The following is a 23327-nucleotide window of genomic DNA, read 5'->3' on the forward strand; positions in this document are numbered from 1 at the left end:
TCAGTGTGAGAGAGAGAGAACCGAGTCTCACCATCCATCAATGTCAACCTGTCTCCACCTATCCCTAAGCTATTAAACCCCGTACGATAGTTGCAGAGAAGTGTTCTTATCTCTGGAAAACGTTAGTGTGAATGAGAGGATGTGGCTGTGGAAAGTACTTAAGCAGCATCACTTGACTGATAATGAGATGCTTAGGATTATATAAACCTCCCCTCCATCGACTTGACTTGGAGGACATCACGCGCGGGAACTGTTACCTATAATAATCAAATTGTGTCATTGCGGGGTTTTAACGTTACAGAGAGAGAGAGAGAGAGAGATGCAGGAGAAAAAAAAAATGGGTAATCAACTTTAGTGAGAGTTCTCGCTCTTTTTTGCGAATGTTCTTTCGTCACGGGATGGAAGAAATGCACCCCCCCCTTTTAAATACTATATGGGATAACTGCCTTAGTAGAAGTACAGGAAGTCATTAACTAAATCAATATGAACTCAGTTAACATTTTAAAAAAACAATTCCTGAGACTGGGTCATATTTTGCATTAAACAAATGCTAAAGAGGTTTACAGATGGAGATGTCCCTCCATGTGTGTCATTATGAATACATTTAACACGCTTTCTTAATATAATTATTTTATTTCCCCCCCCCCCCCAAATAACTGTGCGATAATATTTCACTCATAATTTAAAATTTAATATTTTAAATAGTGTGCCAAATATCTTTGTGCAGTCCTAAGAAGCAGAATATATGCGATTTCCATACATTTCATATAATATTACAATTATCATGGGAACAATCGATTTATTTCGATTTATTTATATTTACAACAACAGTATTAATGATAAACTTTCTAAATGTATTAACGCCATTTATATTATAATATTGTTACAATTATCACGGCAACGAACGCTATTTATTATGAACTTTATTATATATAATATAAATTAGGGGATAGTCTTGTTAAAATTATTTCACACTAAAATGTATAATTTGTAATAAATATCGATTATTTAAACAATATCTCATCAATTACACATTATCCATAAGTAAGAAATATTTATTCATATATAAAGTACCCAATAGTTATAATTATTTGCAGAAATTTATAATTATTCGACAAAAACTAAACTATCCCCTAAATTGCTTTGAGCAGTGTATATTTATTACAATTAATTATTATATTTATAACGGTTATTTTATATAATATTTGAATTATGAGATATATATATAATTATGAGATCACTAGCTAACAAGTCTCATTTTCAACTTTAACGGTTCGTCGTTTAGTCTGTAACGGATGTAATCAATAGTATCCGACAGTTATCCCTAATCCAAATTAGTACTTTTTCCCGCAGGTACTTTCCATAATCATCCACTTATATCATTTAAAAATCTTCCTTTAGCGCGCACTTTGCAAAATATTGAAACTACTAATAACAAACGAAATATTTTTATTTTAAAGCTCTGATCATGGCAGGAGGGTAACAGCAATAGCCGAACCTCAGTTAGAACTTCATTGGCTACAAGCATTGCCATCCATTACCCTCCAATGGTATTGGATTGAGTGAATCAATCACCGCATCTTACGGTCGATTGATTCTAACTCTAAATATTTTTTTTTTTTTTTATTGATATGAAAAACTTTATTTAATATTTCTTACATAAAATAAAAAATTAGGATTCTTAGTAAAATATGAAAATCAGATAATGCAAAATCAAGTAATAAAAAATCTTTCCAGTTATCTTTAACAGTATTATAATATATAAAATATTTTATAAAAATTTACAAAATAAAATATTTTATTTTGTGAAATTATATTTGAATTACTTAATTGTAAGTAGATTAATAAGCTTATCCTATATGTGTATCCTTTATTTTTAGGACTCTTAGAAAACATGAGTACCGTACCTAAATTTTGAGGGATATTGTATGATTAGAAGGGTTCATATTTCTAGGTATGTGCTTGTGTGTCACGTGGGTAGGTGTTATTTGTTTTATTTATTAATTTATTTTTGATAAAAGCAACCTTTCGCTCGAAGAAGTGAATCTCACCGAATTAAACCGTTGGCGAATCCATTTCTTCTGCATACAGTTACCAAGTTTCTGAAAGGCTATATGGAATTTAAAGGGGGGTTAGAAGTTCCCTTAACTGGCTTGGTGTGTTAAGAGTGCTGAAAAAATACTATAAAATATAATCGAAAAAGTGTTTCCTGTTGTAATCGGTGATCCATTAGATGACAAGGAACGCGTCCAATTTGTCGTTTCTATAGAAACACCACTTCCAATTTTGACTGCGTCAAGTAACCTAAGATACCTTCATATTCTTCAGTCGAAACAAGACGTTTCATCCTACAATTCAGAACAATAATACCCCCTTTCTCTAGCTATACTCCCTGTCATCCTTCGCTTATATTACCAGGCAGACGTGGTGATTCACCCTTGCTAGTCCCATCACTAAGCGAAAGAGGCGGAACCCTAACTCCCATAATCCCCAGTTATAGCATCCCCCCCCTTTTCTCATAGGGAGAGGGGGGATAGCATGGGCTTACACTCCCATTTATGCTTTTCATGGAACTCACGAACCCGACTTTTGAATCAGCACTGAAACGATCCCGTAAGCGATCAGCGAAACACAACTCCCCCCCCCCCTCCTCCCCCCAATCCACGCGCTCTTTCTTTCTCTCTTTCCCGAAACCTTCTCGCTCTTCTCGGAGTCCCGTCACGTCTGCTAGTGTATCAGCTTCGAATTCCCACCTCGACATCCATCAAGGACAGAACCTCGAGCCTAAGAAAATTTGCGGGCGAAAGAAACTTGCTTACTCATCAGAACGATTTAGCTCCAGGAGAGCTTAGCCAGCGTTCGTCGGAACGTTGTGTGTACAACAGTGGCGGCCACTTAATGAAAGTTCAACTTGTGTCGACTTAAGGATGGACACCATCCGACAGCGCATACAAAACTAATGATTGAAGCTGAACTAATAAGTGGAGCTAGAGGGCGCCACGTTCGATGGGCAACGAAGTTAACTAAAATGATGAATCTACACTGATGGATTTTGAAAAAGGCGAGGTTTTTGGTGGTGGTGTAGGATATTAATACACTTATTTGTACCTAATTAAGATTTTGTGCGTTAATACACATACAAAAATTTAAATATCTACTTACTATTGTTTCTCCAATGACCTCTTTCTTGAAGAAAGGCAATTCCTTTTGATCTTGAAGTTCTAAATACCTTTGAAGACGAGTATAACTGTAAGGATAGCAGTAAGCAAAGTGATACACATCTTCCTCTCTATCAAAGGCGAAAACGATAGAAAGAACAAGATTATTGTGATGGTGTGGACATCGGTAATAGAAAACATATTTGCTTGGAATGCGATACCTAAAAATAGAAGAAAGTAAAATTTATAACTTGTTTATTCAATAAATTTATAAATAATAATAATATAACTTATATTTTATTGGGATATTTGATTAATTAAAAAAAATTAAAATAATATCTAATACTTCTTTAGATAATATAAGTATACCTTTAAACTCTTAGCATCATAATACTATATTAAGACTCGCAATCCAGAACAACTTGCCTCGCCTCCTCTGCCGCGTGCCTAGCTTGATTGGCTTGTGATCCAATACCCTTGGAGGGTAATGTTTAACTGAGGTTCGGCTGTTGCTGTTACCCCTGTGGGAGTTTGAGTTCGCTCTCTTAAGGTTTTTGCCTTAAGGGAGCAATTTGAGTCTCCGGGGTAAGTGTTTTCCGGCACGGCCCGGTGAGGAGCTTTGTCGGTGAATACTTTTCTTCGGAAAATATGAGCGGTTCTGTTCGGTAGTGGGTGGAAGGCTGAGATGGACGTTCTTTCGCCCACAATTGAGTGGCCTAGGGATCGTCCGAATTTTTAGAGACGGCTTTACTTATTCATAAGGCTTCCTCAGCAAGATAATAATATTATTAATATTCATATTAATAATTATATTTTGGTTATATAATATATTATTAATATAATATAATTACCGGTTAAAGTGAATAATGTTACTGTTAAAGTAATATTATTGGCTTCCTCAGCAAGATCTTTTGGTTATGGTTATATATATTGGTTATACGGTTAAAGTAATAAATCCGGTCATTATTAATAATTACCGGTTAAAGTGAATAATTTACGAGAATTAATCACTTTAACCAGTTAAAGTGAATAATTCCTAGAGGAGTCTGGTAAATGTAATAAAAACATGTTTATAGGTTTTATATATTGCTTTTCATTCTCAATAGAAATTATAACAGTTAGGTTACGTTACGTTAGTTTATAATGAAAAAAATAAGGAAAGTACTTCTTTTGTACTCAATGAAATCAGAAATCAATATAACCTAACCTTTATCGGTTGGAAATCATTATAAACTGAGGTATATGAGGGAGGTATATCCCCGTGTGGTGGTCGGGATAAGAATAGCTCCAATGCGTGTCGTAAGAGACGACTAAAATGGACGCAGAGTTTCGCTCTCTCAGGTTTCCTCCGGAATTTTGCTCCCGGTGAGGGGGGGGGCCTTGATTTCGGGGGGTTTGCCCTAAGAGAGCACACTTTGAGTCTCTCATGTTCTCCGGCGTGGTCCGTGAGGGGCCTCGTCGATGGACGCTTTTCTCTGGAATATGAGCGGTTCTGCTCGGTGGGGGGACCGTCACTGAGTGAAACCAACGCTGAGTTGGACGATCCCTCAGCCACTATGGAGTGGTCTAGGGATCGTTTAAATTTTCAGAGAGGGCTTTACTTACATATCAGACCCAATGTGTAGCTTATGCATGTCGTACGAGGCGACTAAAATGGGTATCCTGGGGGGGAGGTAATGAATGGCAATGCTGTAGCCAGTGAAGTTCTGAGGATTGGCTATTGCTGTTATCCTCCTGCCATGATCAGAGCTTTATATAGCTCAATAACACCGTACCCTTACAATGTACTCTACAGATAACGGGGAAGATGAAAAGCATTTTTGCTTCGCCCCTTTAAGCCAGTCCTTTTTAGGACATTCATTGGGATTGGGAAAATATGTTGACAGTGAATCACTACTTTGCAGTGAGCACATATTACCGTTTGATAAATGTTACTCTTGATATCAGTAGATGGGATTTTGCTAAGGCTTTTGGCAGAATACAGCATTGAAGACTGTTGCATAAAGTGGAGAATATGGGTTTGGATTATGAAATATTAGCGTGGATCAGAGGATGGCTGACTGGCAGATATCAAAAAGTGGTTCACCGGGGATGTGAGCCTGCAAGATTTAAGGTAACCAGTGATGTACCACAAGGATCGATGCTTGGTCCACTGTTATTCAATCTGTACATTAATGATATTGGGAAGGATTTGACAAGCAACATACAGCTATTTGCTGGGGATGCAAAGATAGGCAGGGTAATCAGGAATGTGGCTGATATGCAGTACTTACAGAATGGTTTGAGTAGGCTGAAATTGTGGACGTGGGAAAACGGATGTCAGTTTAATGTTAGTAAATGTAAAGTCATTCACTTTGGCATGATTACCTATCCAATGTCGTATTATATTGGCGGGATTATGCTGGAAAAAATGATGAAGCTAGGGATCTTGGAGTGTTAGTGGATAGGAAGTTGAAGTTCAGGGACCAGTGGCTCACACTCAGGATTTAATCTTGGAGGGGGCCGAGCAGTCATGATTTAATCTTGGCGGGGGGGGGGGAGAATTGAGTAGACGAATTGAGAATACACACTACATTGCGTACGACCTATGACTGAGCAAGTGCAGTGATCGCCAATACATGAAACATCTGATCTCCTCTGGCCCAGCTCGGATAAACGAAGTAGCGCTCAGTTCGCCCGAGCACTACTTCGTTTGCCTTGCGTTCACAGCGGCAGTGATTCCAGAGCGCTATAGGGTATTCCCACCTTATGTGACCGCTAATTCATAAGTAGTATAGAAATAGAAGACACGACACAACATAAATAATAAAAAAATGAATTTTAGTTAGGAAAAGATTTAAACATTTTTTTCTCGTGTTTTCTTTCCTTTTCTTTTGGGAGGCCAGGGCCCCTTGGTCCCCCATCCCTGAGTGCGCCACTGTCAGGGACCATGTAGCAAAGATTGCAAATACAACTCAAAGATAATTGCAATGCTGAAGCGAACGTTCACATGTAAAGATAAGGATGCTATTTTGCCTCTTTACAAGGCCTTGATAAGACCTCACTTGGACTACTGTGCGCGTGTCCGTTGTGATTCTGATATATTGGAAAGAGTACAAAGGAGAGTGTTAAAATATATCAGGATTGTGGAATACTGATTATGAAGGCAGATTGGGAATTCGTCGACTGCAGACACTAGCAAACAGGAGAAAGAGGGGTGATATAATTGAGACTTACAAACTTTTGAAAGGATCATACAGGATTTCAATTGATGGAATTTTTCAAGATATATCAAGTGGGACCATAAAACACAAGAAGCGATCTTATAAATCCCTGAAAATAAAACCAATTAACTACTACATAAAACAGTATAAACAAAAATTGCTAGAACATTTAAATCGAATGGACAACAGCAGACTACCAAAAATACAAAATAAGTGGAAAAAGAAGAATCGGAAGTTCAAGAAAGAGACGGCATGAGACCGGAACAGGCCACTTGGCCTAAATTCCATGTTAGGAAGAAGAGGAATTTTTCAATTTATGGAGGTGAAAGGACAAGAGAGCATCCTTGGAAGCTGAGAATGAATGCTGCTAAGAAGGGGGTCGGTGAGGGCTAGATTTTTCTCTCAGAGGGTGGTGTATGATTGGATGCTGTGTGTACAAGCAGTGTGAATGAATTCAAGAATAAGTATGATAGCTGGTGTGTGAAGTATGTGGCTTCCTTCGATGAGTCCCCGACTCCCTGGAGGTCTCTCTTATTTTTTTTAATAATAATAATAATAATTTATTACATATGATACATACATTACATATAGTTTTGATTACGTATGATACTACATTACATACATTTGTTTACATATGAAACAACATTACTTACATTTGTTTACATTTGATACATTCATGTATTCTGATAATAATATTTTTTTTTCGCAATAATAATTTATAACATATGATACATACTTATCATTACATATGACACAATACATGCATTTGATTACATATGATACATTTATTTATTTTTATTTATTTATTTATTTTTTTTTTTATCTTGGATGGGGTGAGATGAGATGTATTTTCTCAGCTTTCATCCTCGAAGCTTATTTGTGAGCTTATCTGAGGATGACACCAGTTATTATTTATTGGTTTATTTGCTGTGCTTGGGAAGCTATGAAATCGAATCTATGTTTAGTTAGCTTGATTTCCACTGCAGCCATTGATTGAGGCGCGCGCGCACGCACACACACGACAACTTGGAATGTCTTGATGCGTCGCTGAACTGGAAGCCTGAACGAATATATTGTGTTTCATTAAGTTTGTATGGTATTTTGGGTGCGTGTTTCTTGTTCGTAGTATGTTCCTAGAGCTCTTTTCAGGCTATTTTAGTTTGTAAGGTTTCTGTATTCAAAAGGTAATTTGTTTATCATGTCTGGGATGTAGAAGTTTCGCGTGGCCTTTCCGTAGTGATTATTGTATTTATATGTGATATAATTATTAGTCTGAGGTCTTGTTATACGGTATGTATTTCTAATTGTCCTGTAGTTGGCATCGAAATAATGTTTTAGCAAAGTTGCATAGTGACATGAATGTTTTGCTGTCAGTATTTTGTATGTTGACATTGCAATGTCTATAAGGTCGTTATTTTCTCTTTGTTCCCAAAAGATCAGTTTTATCATTTTGTACTGTAGCAACATTAATCTATTTAATTTGTAGGGTGCACAGAAAGCATACGTTGTTATAGCGTATCTTAGTATATTTTGGCATAGTGTTTTGTATATTAGTGTTTTTAGGCGTATGGAAACAATGTCTTTTAACCTGTAGAGTTTGCCAGTTATTGTTCGGAGTTTGTTGTGTAGATGGTTTATGTGGCTATTCCAGTTCATATCTGCATCGAAGTAAATTCCAAGGTATCGTATTGTTTCAACCTGAGTGATTGTAGTGGTTTTGCTGTTCTGTGTGTTTTTTATGTTGGAAAGTGAATGTTGGATGGTTATGCATTTGTTATCAACTGGTCGAGTTAGTGGATTTCTGAATATCATTAATTTTGTCTTTTCTGAGTTTAGGCGTATGGAGTTTTTTTGTGAGCCAGTCTATGATCAGATTTATGTCATGTTGCATATTTGTTTGGGCTATGCTTGCGTTATTATGGATGGATATTATAGCTGTGTCGTCTGCGTATTGGAATATCTTACTTTTGAGAGGTAGCTGATTAATATCGTGCGTGTAAATGTTGAATAGAGTTGGGAAGAGTACAGCTCCCTGTGGCACTCCACAGGTTACTGGTAGCTCTCTGCTTCGGTTTGACCCGATACGTGTTATATACTTTCTATTTTGAAGGTAGTTTGTAAACCACCTGTGCAGAGGCCCGTCTATTCCAACATGCCTCAGCTTTCCTAACAAGGGTTGATGTGCGAGTGTATCGAATGCTTTAGATCAATAAAGACTACCATGGCAATTTTGTTTTTGTCTAAGGTTGTATTAATTACGTCTGTAAAGTCTTCCAAGAGAGATGTTGTTCCCTTATTTTTCCGTAAACCATATTGTGTTTTGGGGATAATATGAAAGGTCTCTGCGTATGCTGTGAGTTTCTTTAGTGTGATCCGCTCCATAACTTGATTGATAATTGGTAATGTTGCTATGGGTCTGTAATTGCTGATTAAATTTCTTTCTCCATGTTTGTATATGGGTGTGATTATGGTGGTCTTTAGCATACTTGGTATCTGTCCTGTTTTAAATATTTTATTTATTAATTTTAGTAGGATAGGACTTAAGCTAGTTGCATGTTGTTGATATCCTTAGGTCTTATATCATCAATTCCTGGGCCTTTGGTTTGATTTGATGTATTGCAGAGAGAAGTTCTGTTTCTTTTATGGTTGGGAACCATAATGTCTGTTTTGATTGTGGTCCAAGTGGAGAGTCTCGTTTTGTGATTGGGGGAATATTTCTGTGCATTTCTTGGATGGAGTCTACAAAGTATTGGTTAAAGACATTTGCTAGTTGTTGGATAGGTTTTGCCTCTTTCATGAAGCTGTGTTTTATGGTTTCGGAGGTGGTGGTGTTGGGAACACAATCTAGCATCTCATTGATCAGATGCCAAGTTTGTTTCATGTTGTTTTGTGCGGAGGTTAGTTTGTCTCTGTAGTAGCTTCTTTTTGCATTTCTGATTTGTGTTGTAAGGCGATTCCTTGTTATCTTATATTCAGTTTTTAAAGCTGTGTTATTTGGTTTTCGCTTTAATTCTTTCCATAAAGCGTCCTTTCTGTGTATTTCTGGGATTAAGTTTTGTGTTATCCGAGGATTTTGTGTTATTTTTGAACGAATTCTGACTTTCTTTGCGGATTTCTTATATATTTTCTCCAGTGTGAGTTTAATGTTGTTGTATAAGATATCTGATGCCAAATGTTCCCAGTCTGTTTTTCGTATTTCGTGGTTGACTATTATTGTTTTCTGTCGCTTTTCTTCTGTGGGACATTGCATGGATATTGTCTTGGTGTGCAGGTTTAGAGCGGTGAAGTAATGGTCTGCTACTTTGCACTTTATGACTGACGCAGAGTAACTGTTTGGTGGTGCTTGGACGTTTATATGATCTAGACAGGAAGCAGTGATTGTATTTCCAAATATTTCTTCTCTATTACATGATGTTATTGTTGGTATTAGGTTATACATGGATAGCGTTTCTAGGTATAGTACAGTGTTGTTCTGGTTTTCATTTGCGATATTTATGTTTATGTCGCCAATTATCATTAGGTATTCGGTTGAGCATATTTCTTGGCGTGAAAGAAGCCAGCAATTGAGTGCTTGCAAGAATTTTTCTAATGTTTAGATCTGTAAATAGCATTTAGTATTATGGGATGCTGTCTATTGGTGGTATTAGTGATTTCGACTTAGTGAATAATAATAATTCAATGATAATCTTATGACAAGTTATGCCAATTACTTTCGTGGTTAGGTTACGGTGATTTTATTAAATTACTGATTTGAAATAAAATTTTTGTGATACAAGTAATTTAATTATGAGTAGATTAAGTTTTAAATATTAGATAGGCTGCGGGATTTATAGATATAACAAAGTTATGGCTCTACGTACTTTTATTGGATGTTATGGATAGATTAACAGGTAGACATATGATGATTAACTTATGTTAATGATATTATTTATGTATCATTACCGTCTACATAAATATATCTTATTACGAACAAACTGTCTGCAGATACGTCTTATTATTTATTTATTATTGTTACAGATTATTTGATTCTATAACTTCCCAACAATTACATTACAAGATTTTGCAAATTACTAGATATTAGAGTCATCAATTCGTTGCGACGCGAACTGTATCCACGTGGATTTGGCGTGTTCCTGTTAACACTAGCGTCATCCTATTTCGCGCGGAAGAACGGCGCATCCTTTTAAAAACATTTTTGCTCCAAGATACGACTAATTTTCTAACTTCGACATGCCGAATGCACTCTCCTTCATCACCGTTACTAATAGATGCAATTATCATTCTTAAAAGTAGATTATTATCTGCTTTCGCCTCACCCCCCCCCCTCCCCTCTTGACAATTATCGGCGTTGTGGCGTCCAAGTCATTGCAAGGAGTGCACACTTCACTTGGAAAAGTCACCGAGGAAATTAACGCCGTCTTCAAATTTTTAAAACACTTCGCTCGGTTCATCCTTAATTGTTTCATTCCCGATTGTTGTCGAGCTCAGGGATGATGGAAGACGCTAAGCGTGCTCAGAGAAAATCCTTTGAAGTCGTAATGTTCGGTTTGGTTAAGGGCAAAAAAAAAAGTGATGGATCACTTGTAGAAAATATTCATCAGCTAAACAGCTTTCCTTTTTTTTTTATTTTCGTTTTGTATATACACAATAATACTAAAAACATTTACATGACTAAAGTCCAATCCATCGAACATTTTTAATAACTTTTCTAAATAAAAATTCTGCAAGCCACTTATACGAAACTTCATTGCGAGTGGACGTGTCATAAGTCGTGAATAACATTATCCGTTAAGCTATGATTATTAATTCAATAGTAGCTCGACAGATGGCTGCACTATCTATCTGAATGATAGCGCGTGTAAATACTATATAATACATACACAATAAACATATGTAATTTAATTTGAATATTTAATCGAATAAACCAACTTTAGTCTCTTCATAAGTCGGTTTTCTGGATTATTATCCGTGGTTAAATATGTAACTTCTTACCGCTGTCCATCTCAGAGAATGATACGGGAAAGTGGGAAATTAGCAGAAGATTTAATCAATAGACGTGGTTGAAAGATAATTTGCAAGTGTAATTAGTACTCTTAACTTTGAATAAGTGATATTTTATACATTGACTATTTGCAAGATTAGCGAAGAATGTACTTAAATTTTCTAAACGTAACTCAACAAGGATTAATATCAGAGCAAACAGACCTTTGATGATTTAATCCTACCTACATCATGTTCTAAATCTCTTCATTAACAGCAGCTAATTTCAACACATTCTCCCAAAATGAGAATGCTGGTTAAATATAAAAGACCAATAAAATCTATAAATCCCATGTAATTCTTTATCTATGACAAGCATAAATCGTTGTAAGTAAAATTAAGAGCATCTAGTTAATTGCGATGCAAGTTCCAAATATCATCCTTATATCTTTATATATTTATAGAAAGAGTTTGATATGGAAGTGACACCATTATATTTATATTTAATTTGTTAAAATTTTCTTAGAAACAATAATATAACTTATGTATTTTGTATAAAAAACCAAAAAATTTAAGAATTTCAACTTAATTTTTTAAAAATGCATCATACACCTTTAAATATTATTTATAAATTGATTTAATCTACGAGCATTGATTTGATTGACTTAGTGGGATTCAAAGTGAATTAATACCCTTGGAGGGTAATGGATGACAATGCTGTAGCCAATAAAGTTCTAACTGAGGCTCGGCTATTGCTGTTTTAATAATAGCTCAAAATAACACCTTATCCCTACACTGTCCTCTACAGATAACGGGGAAGATGAAAAGCATTCTTGCTTCGCCCCTTTAAGCCAGTCCTTATAAGGACTATAAGGACTTGACTGAGTGGTTATGGGGGAATCGACAATGAGATGCGGTGATTATTACCCTTGGAGAGTAATGGATGGCAGTGCTGTAGCCAATGAAGTTTTAACTGATGTTCGGCTATTGCTGCTACCCTCCTGCCATGATCAGAGCTTTATTTATATTTATATTTATATAGCTCAATAACACCTTATCCATACACTGCCCTCGACAGATAACGGGGAATATGAAAAGCATTCTTGCTTCGCCCCTTTAAGCCAGTCCTTTTAAGGATTAAGGACTTATTGACTGAGTGGCTGTTCGTTTAGACTCTGCTTAGTTGAATTTTATATATGTATGGTTTTTCGGGAAGCTCGCATTGCACTAGAACTAACACAGTTCGAGACTTACTATTCCCCCCCACCCCACCTGTATGAAATATGCAGAGGTCTGATGGCCGGCAGGCCCCACCCGCAATGAGGACCAGTGGTGGATGAATGGTATTTTAGGGAGGTAGGTCTCTGCACTGTGTCCAAGTAAGTTCCCGAAACTCCTCTTTCCTAGTTTTTAGGATAGTCACCTATAATAAACTAACTTTTGCTGGTAGACGCTTACTCTAAGCTGTCTACAGGATTAGCTAGTGGAGTCTCAAAGTCTGCAGGATCACTCGCAAACTACTCGGGAAACCAGAGCAACCGCTATTTTCTCTTAGGCCAAATTATGGACTATCCATATGATGAGCTCGACTTCAAGCTGCTATTGGCAATCTTCAAACATGTAGGAGGCCTGCTGCAAAGGAAATGGCCAGGAAAAGTAGCAATACACCAAACAGAAGAGGTTGAAACAGAGGACTATCAATTCCCTGACCCTCTCCGCAGCACTTCTCAAGATAACACCAGAGAGATTATGTCGCCAGTTAGCGACCAGCCCCTAGTGGACTCAGATAACTCAAAATACTATCTGAAATAATACCTCAACCCTTGGAAAGAACAGTTCCAATGGACTTAACAGCACAACCTGATGAAAGAATAGAGACCGATTCCGGGGCACAACCCAAAGAGAGGATTCCACCAGTAATTTTAAGAACAATAGAAAAATGGTCTTTAATTACAGAGATGATGAAGAACACAAACATCAAATTTACATCAGCTAAGAGTACAGATGAAGGAATCCGGATTCAACCTGAAAGAACTTCGGATTACCGCCAGCTCACCAGACTTATGGATGAACTGAAAGTCCCATATCACACGTTTCAGCTTAAGAGTGAAAAAAATCTAAAAGTGGTCATCAGAGGTCTGGCTGAAACCATACCAGCTGAAGAAATAGCTACTGACCTCAGATCACAAGGCCTAGAGCCATTTAAGATATCGCGCATGTACCGAGCAGACAAGCACTCCATGCCTCTGGTCTTAGTCAAGATCAGTAAATACCATAGAGAAATTTACGACCTTAAAATCGTCTGGCTTAGTCATCAAGACCGAATCTCTCGGAAGAAAGGCTTCAGCTGGTCAATGCCATCATTGCAAAACATATGGGCATGCACAAAGACTATGTAAAGTGGATTACAAGTGCGGTGACAACCATCCCTCGCACACTTGCGTCAAACCACGAACCACGCCCGCTAAGTGTGCAAACTGTGGCGGCCCACACCCAGCCAACTACAAGGGATGTTCACTCCACCCATCTAACCTGCAGAAGGCTAGAGAGGCACTGCCCCCGCCCACTCAGAAGCGAACCACACCAGAAATCAGAACGCGGGCTGTTACTCCCGAGAAATCATACGCATCTGCGGTCTCTACAAGTAACAATCCGCCATCTTCTACAAGTAACAATCTGCCAATTCGTCGCAATCCTAGCTGCTATTCTAGGAGAGATGTTAACTGCCTTTAGCAAAACAAATCCCAATCAGGCCGACACCAACAAATTCCTCAAAAACACACAAGTCATCTTCCCCATGATTAATGGATAACACGGTTACCATAGCTAACTCAATACAGATTGCTTATTGGACTAAAGGACTAAACAACAACCTCCTAGAACTAAAAGAATTCGCTGAAAGATATAAGATAGACATTCTTTTAGTCAACGAGACGCACATTCGTCCTTGCGACAACCCCAAAATAAGGTACTACGTACTACTTAGGATAGACAGGCTCAATACCAGAGGGGGCAGAACGGCTATATTTGTTAAAAAAAAACCATAAGATACAATGATATCAAGAAAACAACAACTACAAACCTGGAAGAAACTGAAGTTGAAATACACACCGACAACACAGGTAGTCTAAAACTATATTCAGTGTACAACCCTCCAGGCAAACCACTCCTAGCCTCAGACCTCTCCCAGCTCCTTGACACAAACGAAGCAACAATAGTGGCGGGAGACCTAAACGCAAAACATCCCGCGTGGAACAGTAGAAACACCAATAATAATGGGAAGAGCCTAAACAAATTTGCTATGACAAAAAACATCACCATAGCAGGTCCTGTTGAATCAACACACTACGGACCACTGGGCAAACCTGACATGCTGGATATAGCCATTTTCAGGATCACCCCACACCAGTTTCAGTTACAGGTTATTAATGATCTTAGCTCTGACCACAATCCAGTTCTGCTTAGTCTACGGGGAGAAGCAGAAACCATCCCCGGACAATCCTACACAAATCTCAAGAAGCTCAACGCAACTATCTGCAACATCACAGGCCCTGTTCCGACCATCTCCTCACCCAAAGAAGTAGACACAGCGATCAATAAACTGGAAAACACAATCCAAACTAGCCTTGCAACAGCTCCAGCTGAAACCAACCTGCTCCCAGAAGAGATTCTAAAGCTTATCCGCAACAAAAACAGGATTAGACGTCGATACCATGCAACACTATCACCCCAGGATAAACAAGAGCTAAACAGGGCAAACCTAGTCCGATATGCGATCAAAGACCACAAGAATCAACTATGGGAGAAGAAACTAAGCTCCTTAAACACCGTAGATAACTTATTATGGAAAATGACTAAAGCCCTTCGCAGCGATCACCCCAACATACCAATCCATGGAGAAAGAGGCATAGTCTACCGAGACGATGAAAAAGCAAAAGCCTTTGCAGACACCCTGGAGCTGCAATTTCAACCAAACTACACTCATGCGGACTTGCGCTTCATTGAAAAAATCCACAGGCAAGTACGCTATGCACTTCATCGTTCCACCAGCCATGACAACATAAGCTATACTGCGCCAAAAGAAATATACGAAATCATCAAGAACCTCAACAACAGAAAAGCACCAGGTCCTGATCAGATTTCAAACAAATTATAAAAGCACTCCCTCACAAAACAATAATGCATCTAGTGGCTATCATCAATGCGATGCTAAGACTCAACTACTTCCCCACTCGCTGGAAGCAGGCAGATATAATCCTCTTCCATAAACCGGGGAAAGCACCTCAGTTCCCCCAGAATTACAGACGTATCAGCCTCTTGTCAGGCCTTAGGAAAATCGCTAAAAGAGTAATAATAAAACGCCTACAAAATGAAACGGACAATCTAGACCTAATCCCACAAGAACAATTTGGTTTTCGAACTTGTCACTGCACAACTCAACAAATCCACAGACTTATAGAATACATAACTATCGGATTTAATTGGAAACAAAATAGCCACACAAAGACTATAGAACGCAGCAACGAATCTTGAAAAATGATTTGGGAAATGGATAATTGACGTCAATGCAGACAAAGGCACGGCCATACTATTTACAAGGAAGAAAGTAAACCATCACGGAGCAGTCACGATGTTCAATACTGATATCCCATGGCAAAAAGAAGTAAAATACCTGGGAATCAAACTAGATAACCATCTCAGCTTCAACTCCCACATCTCGCATGCCTGCAACAAAGCTAACTCAGCAATAGCTCAACTCTACCCTTTACTCAACCGTAGAAGCAAAGTCAATCCAGAAAACAAACTAAGAATATATACAAAGCAATCATCAGACCCATACTAACTTACGGTTCACCAGCGTGAAGCTACATCTCTGCTAGCAACATCAAAAGATTACAAATAATCCAAACCAAATGCCTCCGAATGATCTTCGATGCCCCATGGTTTGTAAGGAACACTATCTTCCACCAAGACGGGAACCTGCCAGACATACCTACGTTTCTCCTCCAGATAGCAACCAAGTACTTTGCTCAGGCATCAATCCATCCCAACCTACTCATTCGTGAGTCATCAGATTACGATGAAAAAGACGGATGGAAACATAAACACCCAAAGGCGGCCCTGATCACAGATTGAAATATTTCTACGCAGCCCTAATTAGGGCGAGCCAAGTGCACAAAACGTTCTTTATTTAAACAATTAAAAAAATACCGATTACGGGATAAAAATTCAAGGGATTGATGTCCATCCAGCCATGGAAGTTAAAAGTTTAAAAGAGCATTGATTTATAAGTTGATGCCAGCTGAATGGAAGTTTGTGGCTTTTTTTAAGCTCTATTTTGGTTGAGTGCTGGGTGTTTTAACTGTCTTACGTTCACGAATGTTGTTCGTTTTTATTCGTGTAAACAAATTGACATTTGCAGTGTTTTATTTTATTTATTTTGTGAAGCTATAAAATGGATCCATCTCCAAAAAAGCGTTCAAAAATATGTACTCTCTCAGCACACATCCAATGACTGAAAGACAAATTGCTGAGTGGTGTTTCGATTTGAGTACTAATGCGATTTTAAAGAAGTTTATGGAGACAGGTACCTTTCCTCCTGACAGAAAAGGAAAACTATACTTACTCAAGATCATTTAGTAGTGAGGAAAAGCAAAATGAATCAGAGAAAAGAGTGGTCCCACATCCAGAAAGACAAAGGAACTCATCTTCCAACGAGATCCCTCTCCATGCCACACTTCAAAAAAAGTGAAAGAGTTCCTCCAAAATCACAACATCCAATTGCTTCAGTGGCCAGGTAACTCTCCTCACATTAACCCAATTGAGAATTTGTAGGCTATAATGAAAAGGAGATTGAAAAATTAAACTGCGATACAAAGGATAACTTAAAAGGATAAGTTTAACTTACATTGTAAATGTGTGGTTTCGAGATGCAGAAATAAGAAAAATGTTCTGAGTTGGTAGAGTCCATGTGTAAGCGAAGTAATGAACTTATTAGGAAACGAGGAGGACATTTAATTATAGGTAAAGCTGGAGTTTAATTTTTGTACTTATCTTCTTGCGAAATGAAAATTTTTCTTTAAAATGTGAGTGTTCGGGTTAATTTGTTCGCTACTATACATTAATGATTTTAGAAATGATCATTTTTCTATAACATGTTTCTGTATTAATTATTTAGAACAATTAATTATTATCCAATTTATTATCCGAGGCTAAGAATACAATTTCAGCGAATATATGTATTTGCTATTTAAATAAATCTCAACTCCTCCGGGAACAAATGTAAACATATTTTATCGCGAATTTAGTCAAGTTTTCTATGACACGGAAGTAACCCCCTTTTTTCCCTCCTTCGCTCCCTCCCATATACAACTCTTCTATTTCTCTGCTCACTCATTACTAGTATTTTATCACCCACAGACCCCCTCCTCCTCCTCTGCTTGAAAGCAATACACTTTGTGAACGTGGCAATAAATTTTCACCCGCAGCTTAACTTGCTATTATAATGCAAAGGTCGAGGCCCGCGTGAACTTCCTGACGCTGGAGAAAAAAAAAAAAAAATACAGGGGAAAGGAGGGGGAAGAAAAGTAAAAAAAGAGGGCATGCGAGAATTGATGGGGGAAGTATTTTTTAGGCCCTTGTGATTGATCTGTATCGTTTCCTCCAAAACGCTGCCTCCATCGGAAATTGAGTTGAATCCTCAAGTCCTGACGAAAGAAATCCATCGTATGATGGATAACAGCTCAGACCAACACCCCCCAGCACACCGGGGAGCAGTTGTCCGAGAATGACGGTCCAATTTAAAGTCGGACGACGTTGCCAGACAGCGGGGATGAGACTGTTGACACCGTGAAGCCAAGCGTAAGCATCTGACCGCCAGCTGCCCTTTTCGAAGTCCGCACACATTGCCTCGGTAACATCAAATCGTGAAAATGCACGCGGATGAGGAGCTTTTCGGAGGCGTTATGTGGGCTACACGCCAGCGACACCCCAAGTATGACATTAATTTTTTTTTTTTTTTCGGGCGTTTTCGCTGACCGAAGGATTTTCCGAACTCTTAAAGCGGTGCCAAGTAATGATGGGTCATAGCGCGGAGTTAATTTCGGGCCGACAGTGCAGATGCTTTCGTAGAAGTAAATTAAGGTGTACAATATTTTTTTAGATGTTTCTTTAGTTTTATATGAAAATGAATACAAAATGAAAACGTGATTTTAAAGAACTTTTGCCTGTGTCGTCCATCGATCCCTACATTTATATTTCATAAAAAAAAAAACAATAATAAAATAAAAGATATTAAGTAAGCGTTAAGCCTAATCAGAATCCCCAAAATTTTAAGGATAGAACGTCAATGTGAAATCCCTATTGGATTGAAAAACATGAAAAAAAATCATACATATGAATATAAATAAAGAATATTAATAAAATGAATATGGAAATAAAAAGAAAAAATCATAAGATTAATCTTATAACGTAACTTTTATTTTGGAACAGAAAACCAAATGAGTTCAGTGTTTGTCTCATAGAGCGCGCTACAAACGAATTTCTCAAAGGTTGATATTTAAATATATTATCTGTTCTCACAAGTGAAAGATTAGATTTCAAGATTAAGTCCTGTTTTTCTTTTGTCTCCGATGCTGATATCGAACATCACGAATTCTTTTGGCGAGATAAGAAGCGATGAGTGAGTCCCTACCTCACCCCTCGTGTAGATGGACGTTACAGGGAACTGGTAACGTCCATCTACACCAGAATGAATACAAAACTATTTAACAAGAGCGAAAGCATAAAAATAAACCTGTTATGTATTAAGTTAAGCAAAAAAAAAAAATAATAATAACAAAACGTAAACGACAATGAGTGATGGGATGCTCATTGTGACGTTATGTCTCCATGGCAACAGCAAACTGTTTTTGCAATGCTTTTATTGTAGTTCTAAAAATGCTCTGAATGATTGGTTTTTTTAGTATTTAGTTCTTTACTAATTGTAAGTTAATTTATTAATCACGTTTTGTGCTAATGGATGATATGGTGTAAGGCTAACTTGTCACCTTTTTTTTTACAGTGTACTACTAGTTCACATATGATTATTATCACTACCTACTCGGTGTCTCCATTTTAGTGGAGACACCGAGTAGGTAGAGTCCCAGGACTGCAGCAGGAAATCACTTCCCAGTCTATTCTGAACTCGCTTTAGAAAATTCTACAGCACCATAGATCCAAGGGATAGTCTCAGCCTCTGAGACGAAGCACCTTTATCAGAGCTTTGCCTCTCGGAAACTTGAGTTTTTTTCTTCCTCAAAACAGGCAAACCAAAACAACCAACTACCTCTGTATAAGACATAACTCCCCTTCAATTTCAAAAAAAACTTTTCTCATTTTATGACGAGATTTAATCACAGGTTTTTTCCAACAAAAGGACACATATTAAAAAATAAATAAATAAAACAAGACTATTTTTTTGGATTATTATAAGACTAATAGATGGAGCTGTAGAATTGTCCAGGGCGACTTTCCTTTTGCTATTATAGGGAAAGAGTTCACAAAATCGAAATATGCCATAATAAATATCCTCACTCCTATCAACGTGTAGACACCATGCAAGATGAATCTGATTATTGTAATAAATGCTTCGAAAAGAATTCGGCTTCTTTATTTGTTGATCATCGTGTTCTAATAAGACTTCTAGGATGCATATAAGACAAGACAGTGAACAACACAGTATGGAAAACTGACGAATAAACTGTATTTGTCCATTATGGAAATTCTATTTTCAAAATGGGAGAAAATGCGTGATGGCAATGCGAATACGATGGAATGAGAGAGAAAGACAAAAGGAAAAAAAAAACGCAACAGAGAAACAAACGAAGAAAAAAAAAACAAAGAAAGAGAGCGCGATTTAAACGAGAATACTTGAAGCGAAAGGACATAATGCGGTAATAAGAAGGAATGTGCAGGGACTAAATGAAGCTAATAAAAGTAAATGTCACCTGTGCGCTGAAGAAAGACACTACCAACGAAACACAAGAAAGGAAATAACAGAGTTTGAAAATTTCCATTGAATTTCTTAGTGGCTAGCAAAAGCGTTATAAAACGAAATGCGAAGATTCACGCCTGGAGGAATTAATTCTCCTATAAATATGCAAAACCAAAAGAAGAGGCTCATAATTAAATCGCGGTTGTTTGAGTGAATGCCTTGAAAATTCCGTTTTTCCTTTGTTTCGGATCTTACATGGTCGGCTAACTGTCTAAGACTTTCATCCAACCATTTCACTAGTTAGCAAAATACAATCACCACCGAATTAGAAGATCCAAGCCTTAAGTTCCGTGTGGGCCGCTGGAGGGAGTGTAATCAGCCAATTAGCCTTAAATAGGATGGGGCAGGATCTTTCCTTTTTCGTTCTCTCTATCTTCGTTCATTCATTTACACACACACACACACACACACACACACACACACACACACACACACACACACACACACACACACACACACACACACACACACACAGACTTCATTTTCCAGAAGTGGTAAAATTTAATTTGGTCTGCAAGTTCTGTTCTGAATTTCTCTCTCCGTGTGTGTCCTCTTATAAAAAGTCGAAGAAATGCACGAAATAAATTAGTGTCTCCGTAGAGCGACCGATGAGTATAGGCATGCGGTTGTCCCAATGCAACTAGCTAGAAACACACGAATTAGCTGTTGCTTCCAGTATTTTACTAGTTCGAACACAAAAAGACCGAAATTGTTTTTCTTACCGCGATGTTTCCAGGACTAATACAAGTTTCTAGAATATAAAAGAGATGGTTATGGCTAAAAACGAGCAAACATCTCGATATATTGAAAACATGCACTTAAAATGTAGACTAATATGATAAGCTGGGTGGAGTAATGTTTCATTATTTCATCAAAATTTTAAAACAGTTTTAATAATTTTGATAATTTTATATTGCAACATATAAAATTATAAAGAAAACACAAAAAACATTTCTGAAAATTTTTATTATCATTTTATTTTGCTGTTTATACTCGCACACCATTAGGTTTTTTTGTTGTTATCCGCTATTATGATTGGCAAATTTTATTGATTTATCGATTGAGGTAAGGATTAATATCCTTAGGTAATGGATGGCGATGCTGTAGCCAATGAAGTTCTAACTGAGGCTCGGCTATTGCTGTTACTCTCCTGCCATGATCAGAGCTTTAATAATAGCCCAATAACACCTTATCCCTACACTGTCCACTACAGATAACGGGGAAGATTAAAAGCATTCTTGCTTCGCCCCTTTAAGCCAGTCCTTATAAGAACTTATTGATTTATTGATATTGATATTCTTTTGTGTTTAATGGTTTGAGCATGATCAATGGTATCAAAATCTATAAAATGATTTCTACAGTGATTTCTAAATCTACAAAACGTAGATATTTAAACAGGTGCTATTTGAATAAGTAGACATGAAACAAAACCATCTCCTATAGCTTTATTAATCGCAACATTAAACTCTAAGTAATTCAATTAGCTGATTTAATGATTGTAACGAATGAATACGTTTATTTTCGGAAAAAGGAGATTGGTTTTAAAACCACCCAACTGGCCATGACCAGTATACACGTTTCAGTTACCATGGATACCAAGTGCATATTAAAATTGTAATGCCATTGATATTACGTTGAAATATATGATGGATACGAAGCGTATGAGGAATGATGTATTTTATCCATATGGCCAGTTGCGTGGTTAAAACAGTTTTTGCTGATGTTCTACTCCACTCATATTTTTCATTCTACAAACCTTGCAGCACACATATTACCAAAACATTTCAATAATATCAACTTGTACAACTCTAAATTTTGATCTTTAACCCATTTTCTTCAATGAATTTCTGATAATTTTGTTAATTGTAATGTTAGTAACACTCCATCCTGTCTTATTTTTCGCAAAAAAAAAAAAAAAAAAAAAAAATCTTTATTTCAGTCTTACTTTTGACCATAGCCAAATCTCCTGACAACATACATTACCATACAATAATGTTATTACGAATTACACCTATTTTGATCGTCTCCAACATTATTGCACTTGTTCGAATCGTGACGTTTGATACACAGCTGGTCTGTGAAGCATCTAAATAATTAATATGCAGTTTTTAAAATTAAATATTTGTTTCTTTTGGAAACAATTAATATATATGCGAGATAATTTACTTCAGCTGAATATTATATTATATTATACCATGAAAAACCCTTTTTTTATTCTATTTTACTTCCCCGACCGACTTTCAAGTAATAGTTTATTTATTGAAATACGATTAAAATCATTATATGGTGTGAGAAAAAGATTTCATTTGATCTCTAAACATGAACAATTTTCAGATTATCCTTATCCGAATCATGTTATTAAATACATGACAGGTTATAGTTAGAATTCTTATCAATAAATAATAATAAAATTGCACTGCAAACTAATCTGGATTTCAATCAAATTTCCCGCGTTTACGTATTGAAGATTTCATTTTTCTGCCACTAGAGGGCATTCAATTATAGCAGTGGAAAACGGCGACACTTGTGAGATCGTAGCTGGTACTAAAAATACAAAACGTACAGAAAGTCGTATTTGCTACTTTACGTTTTGGAAGTGATTTTTTTTTTTTTTTTTTTAAATAATGAATCTTGTAAGAAGAAATGCAAATACTTTACGTATTAATCCTGTGGGTGAGGTGACTAAGACGAAAATCCTGCTCTACAGACTAGTTTTTTAAGTCACTTCAGGCTTCCAATAAGCACAGTGGTTGGCTCACATCAGGTGCTGAAAATCATATACCCACTGAAATAGTGTAGTGGATCCCTAATTCATTCCTACTAAGAGCATCGTTAACTCTGATTCGGTATGCTAAATTAATTCGAGAGGGATCTGCCGCCCCCCCCTGGAAATATGTTTTTTTATATAACGTATTTAATTAGGGTGAGGTTACTCCGAAATTTTATTTTCAC

At 37.0% G+C, this 23327-nt stretch overlaps 1 protein-coding gene across 1 annotated transcript in view; it reads right to left on the reverse strand.

Annotated features, from left to right (window-relative positions):
• LOC150096698 (cytosolic carboxypeptidase 6) overlaps positions 1-23327 on the reverse strand; it is a 414915-nt gene that overhangs the window by 53762 nt on the left and 337826 nt on the right. The window contains exon 5 of the mRNA XM_090408692.1: positions 3163-3379. Coding sequence (XP_090264818.1) covers positions 3163-3379 — 217 coding nt within the window. The remainder of the gene's footprint in view (positions 1-3162; positions 3380-23327) is intronic.

Source organism: Typopeltis vanoorti, chromosome 18 (assembly GCF_054136105.1).
Source record: "Typopeltis vanoorti isolate ZY-2024b chromosome 18, IOZ_Tvanoo_1.0, whole genome shotgun sequence".
NCBI lineage: Eukaryota > Metazoa > Arthropoda > Arachnida > Uropygi > Thelyphonidae > Typopeltis > Typopeltis vanoorti.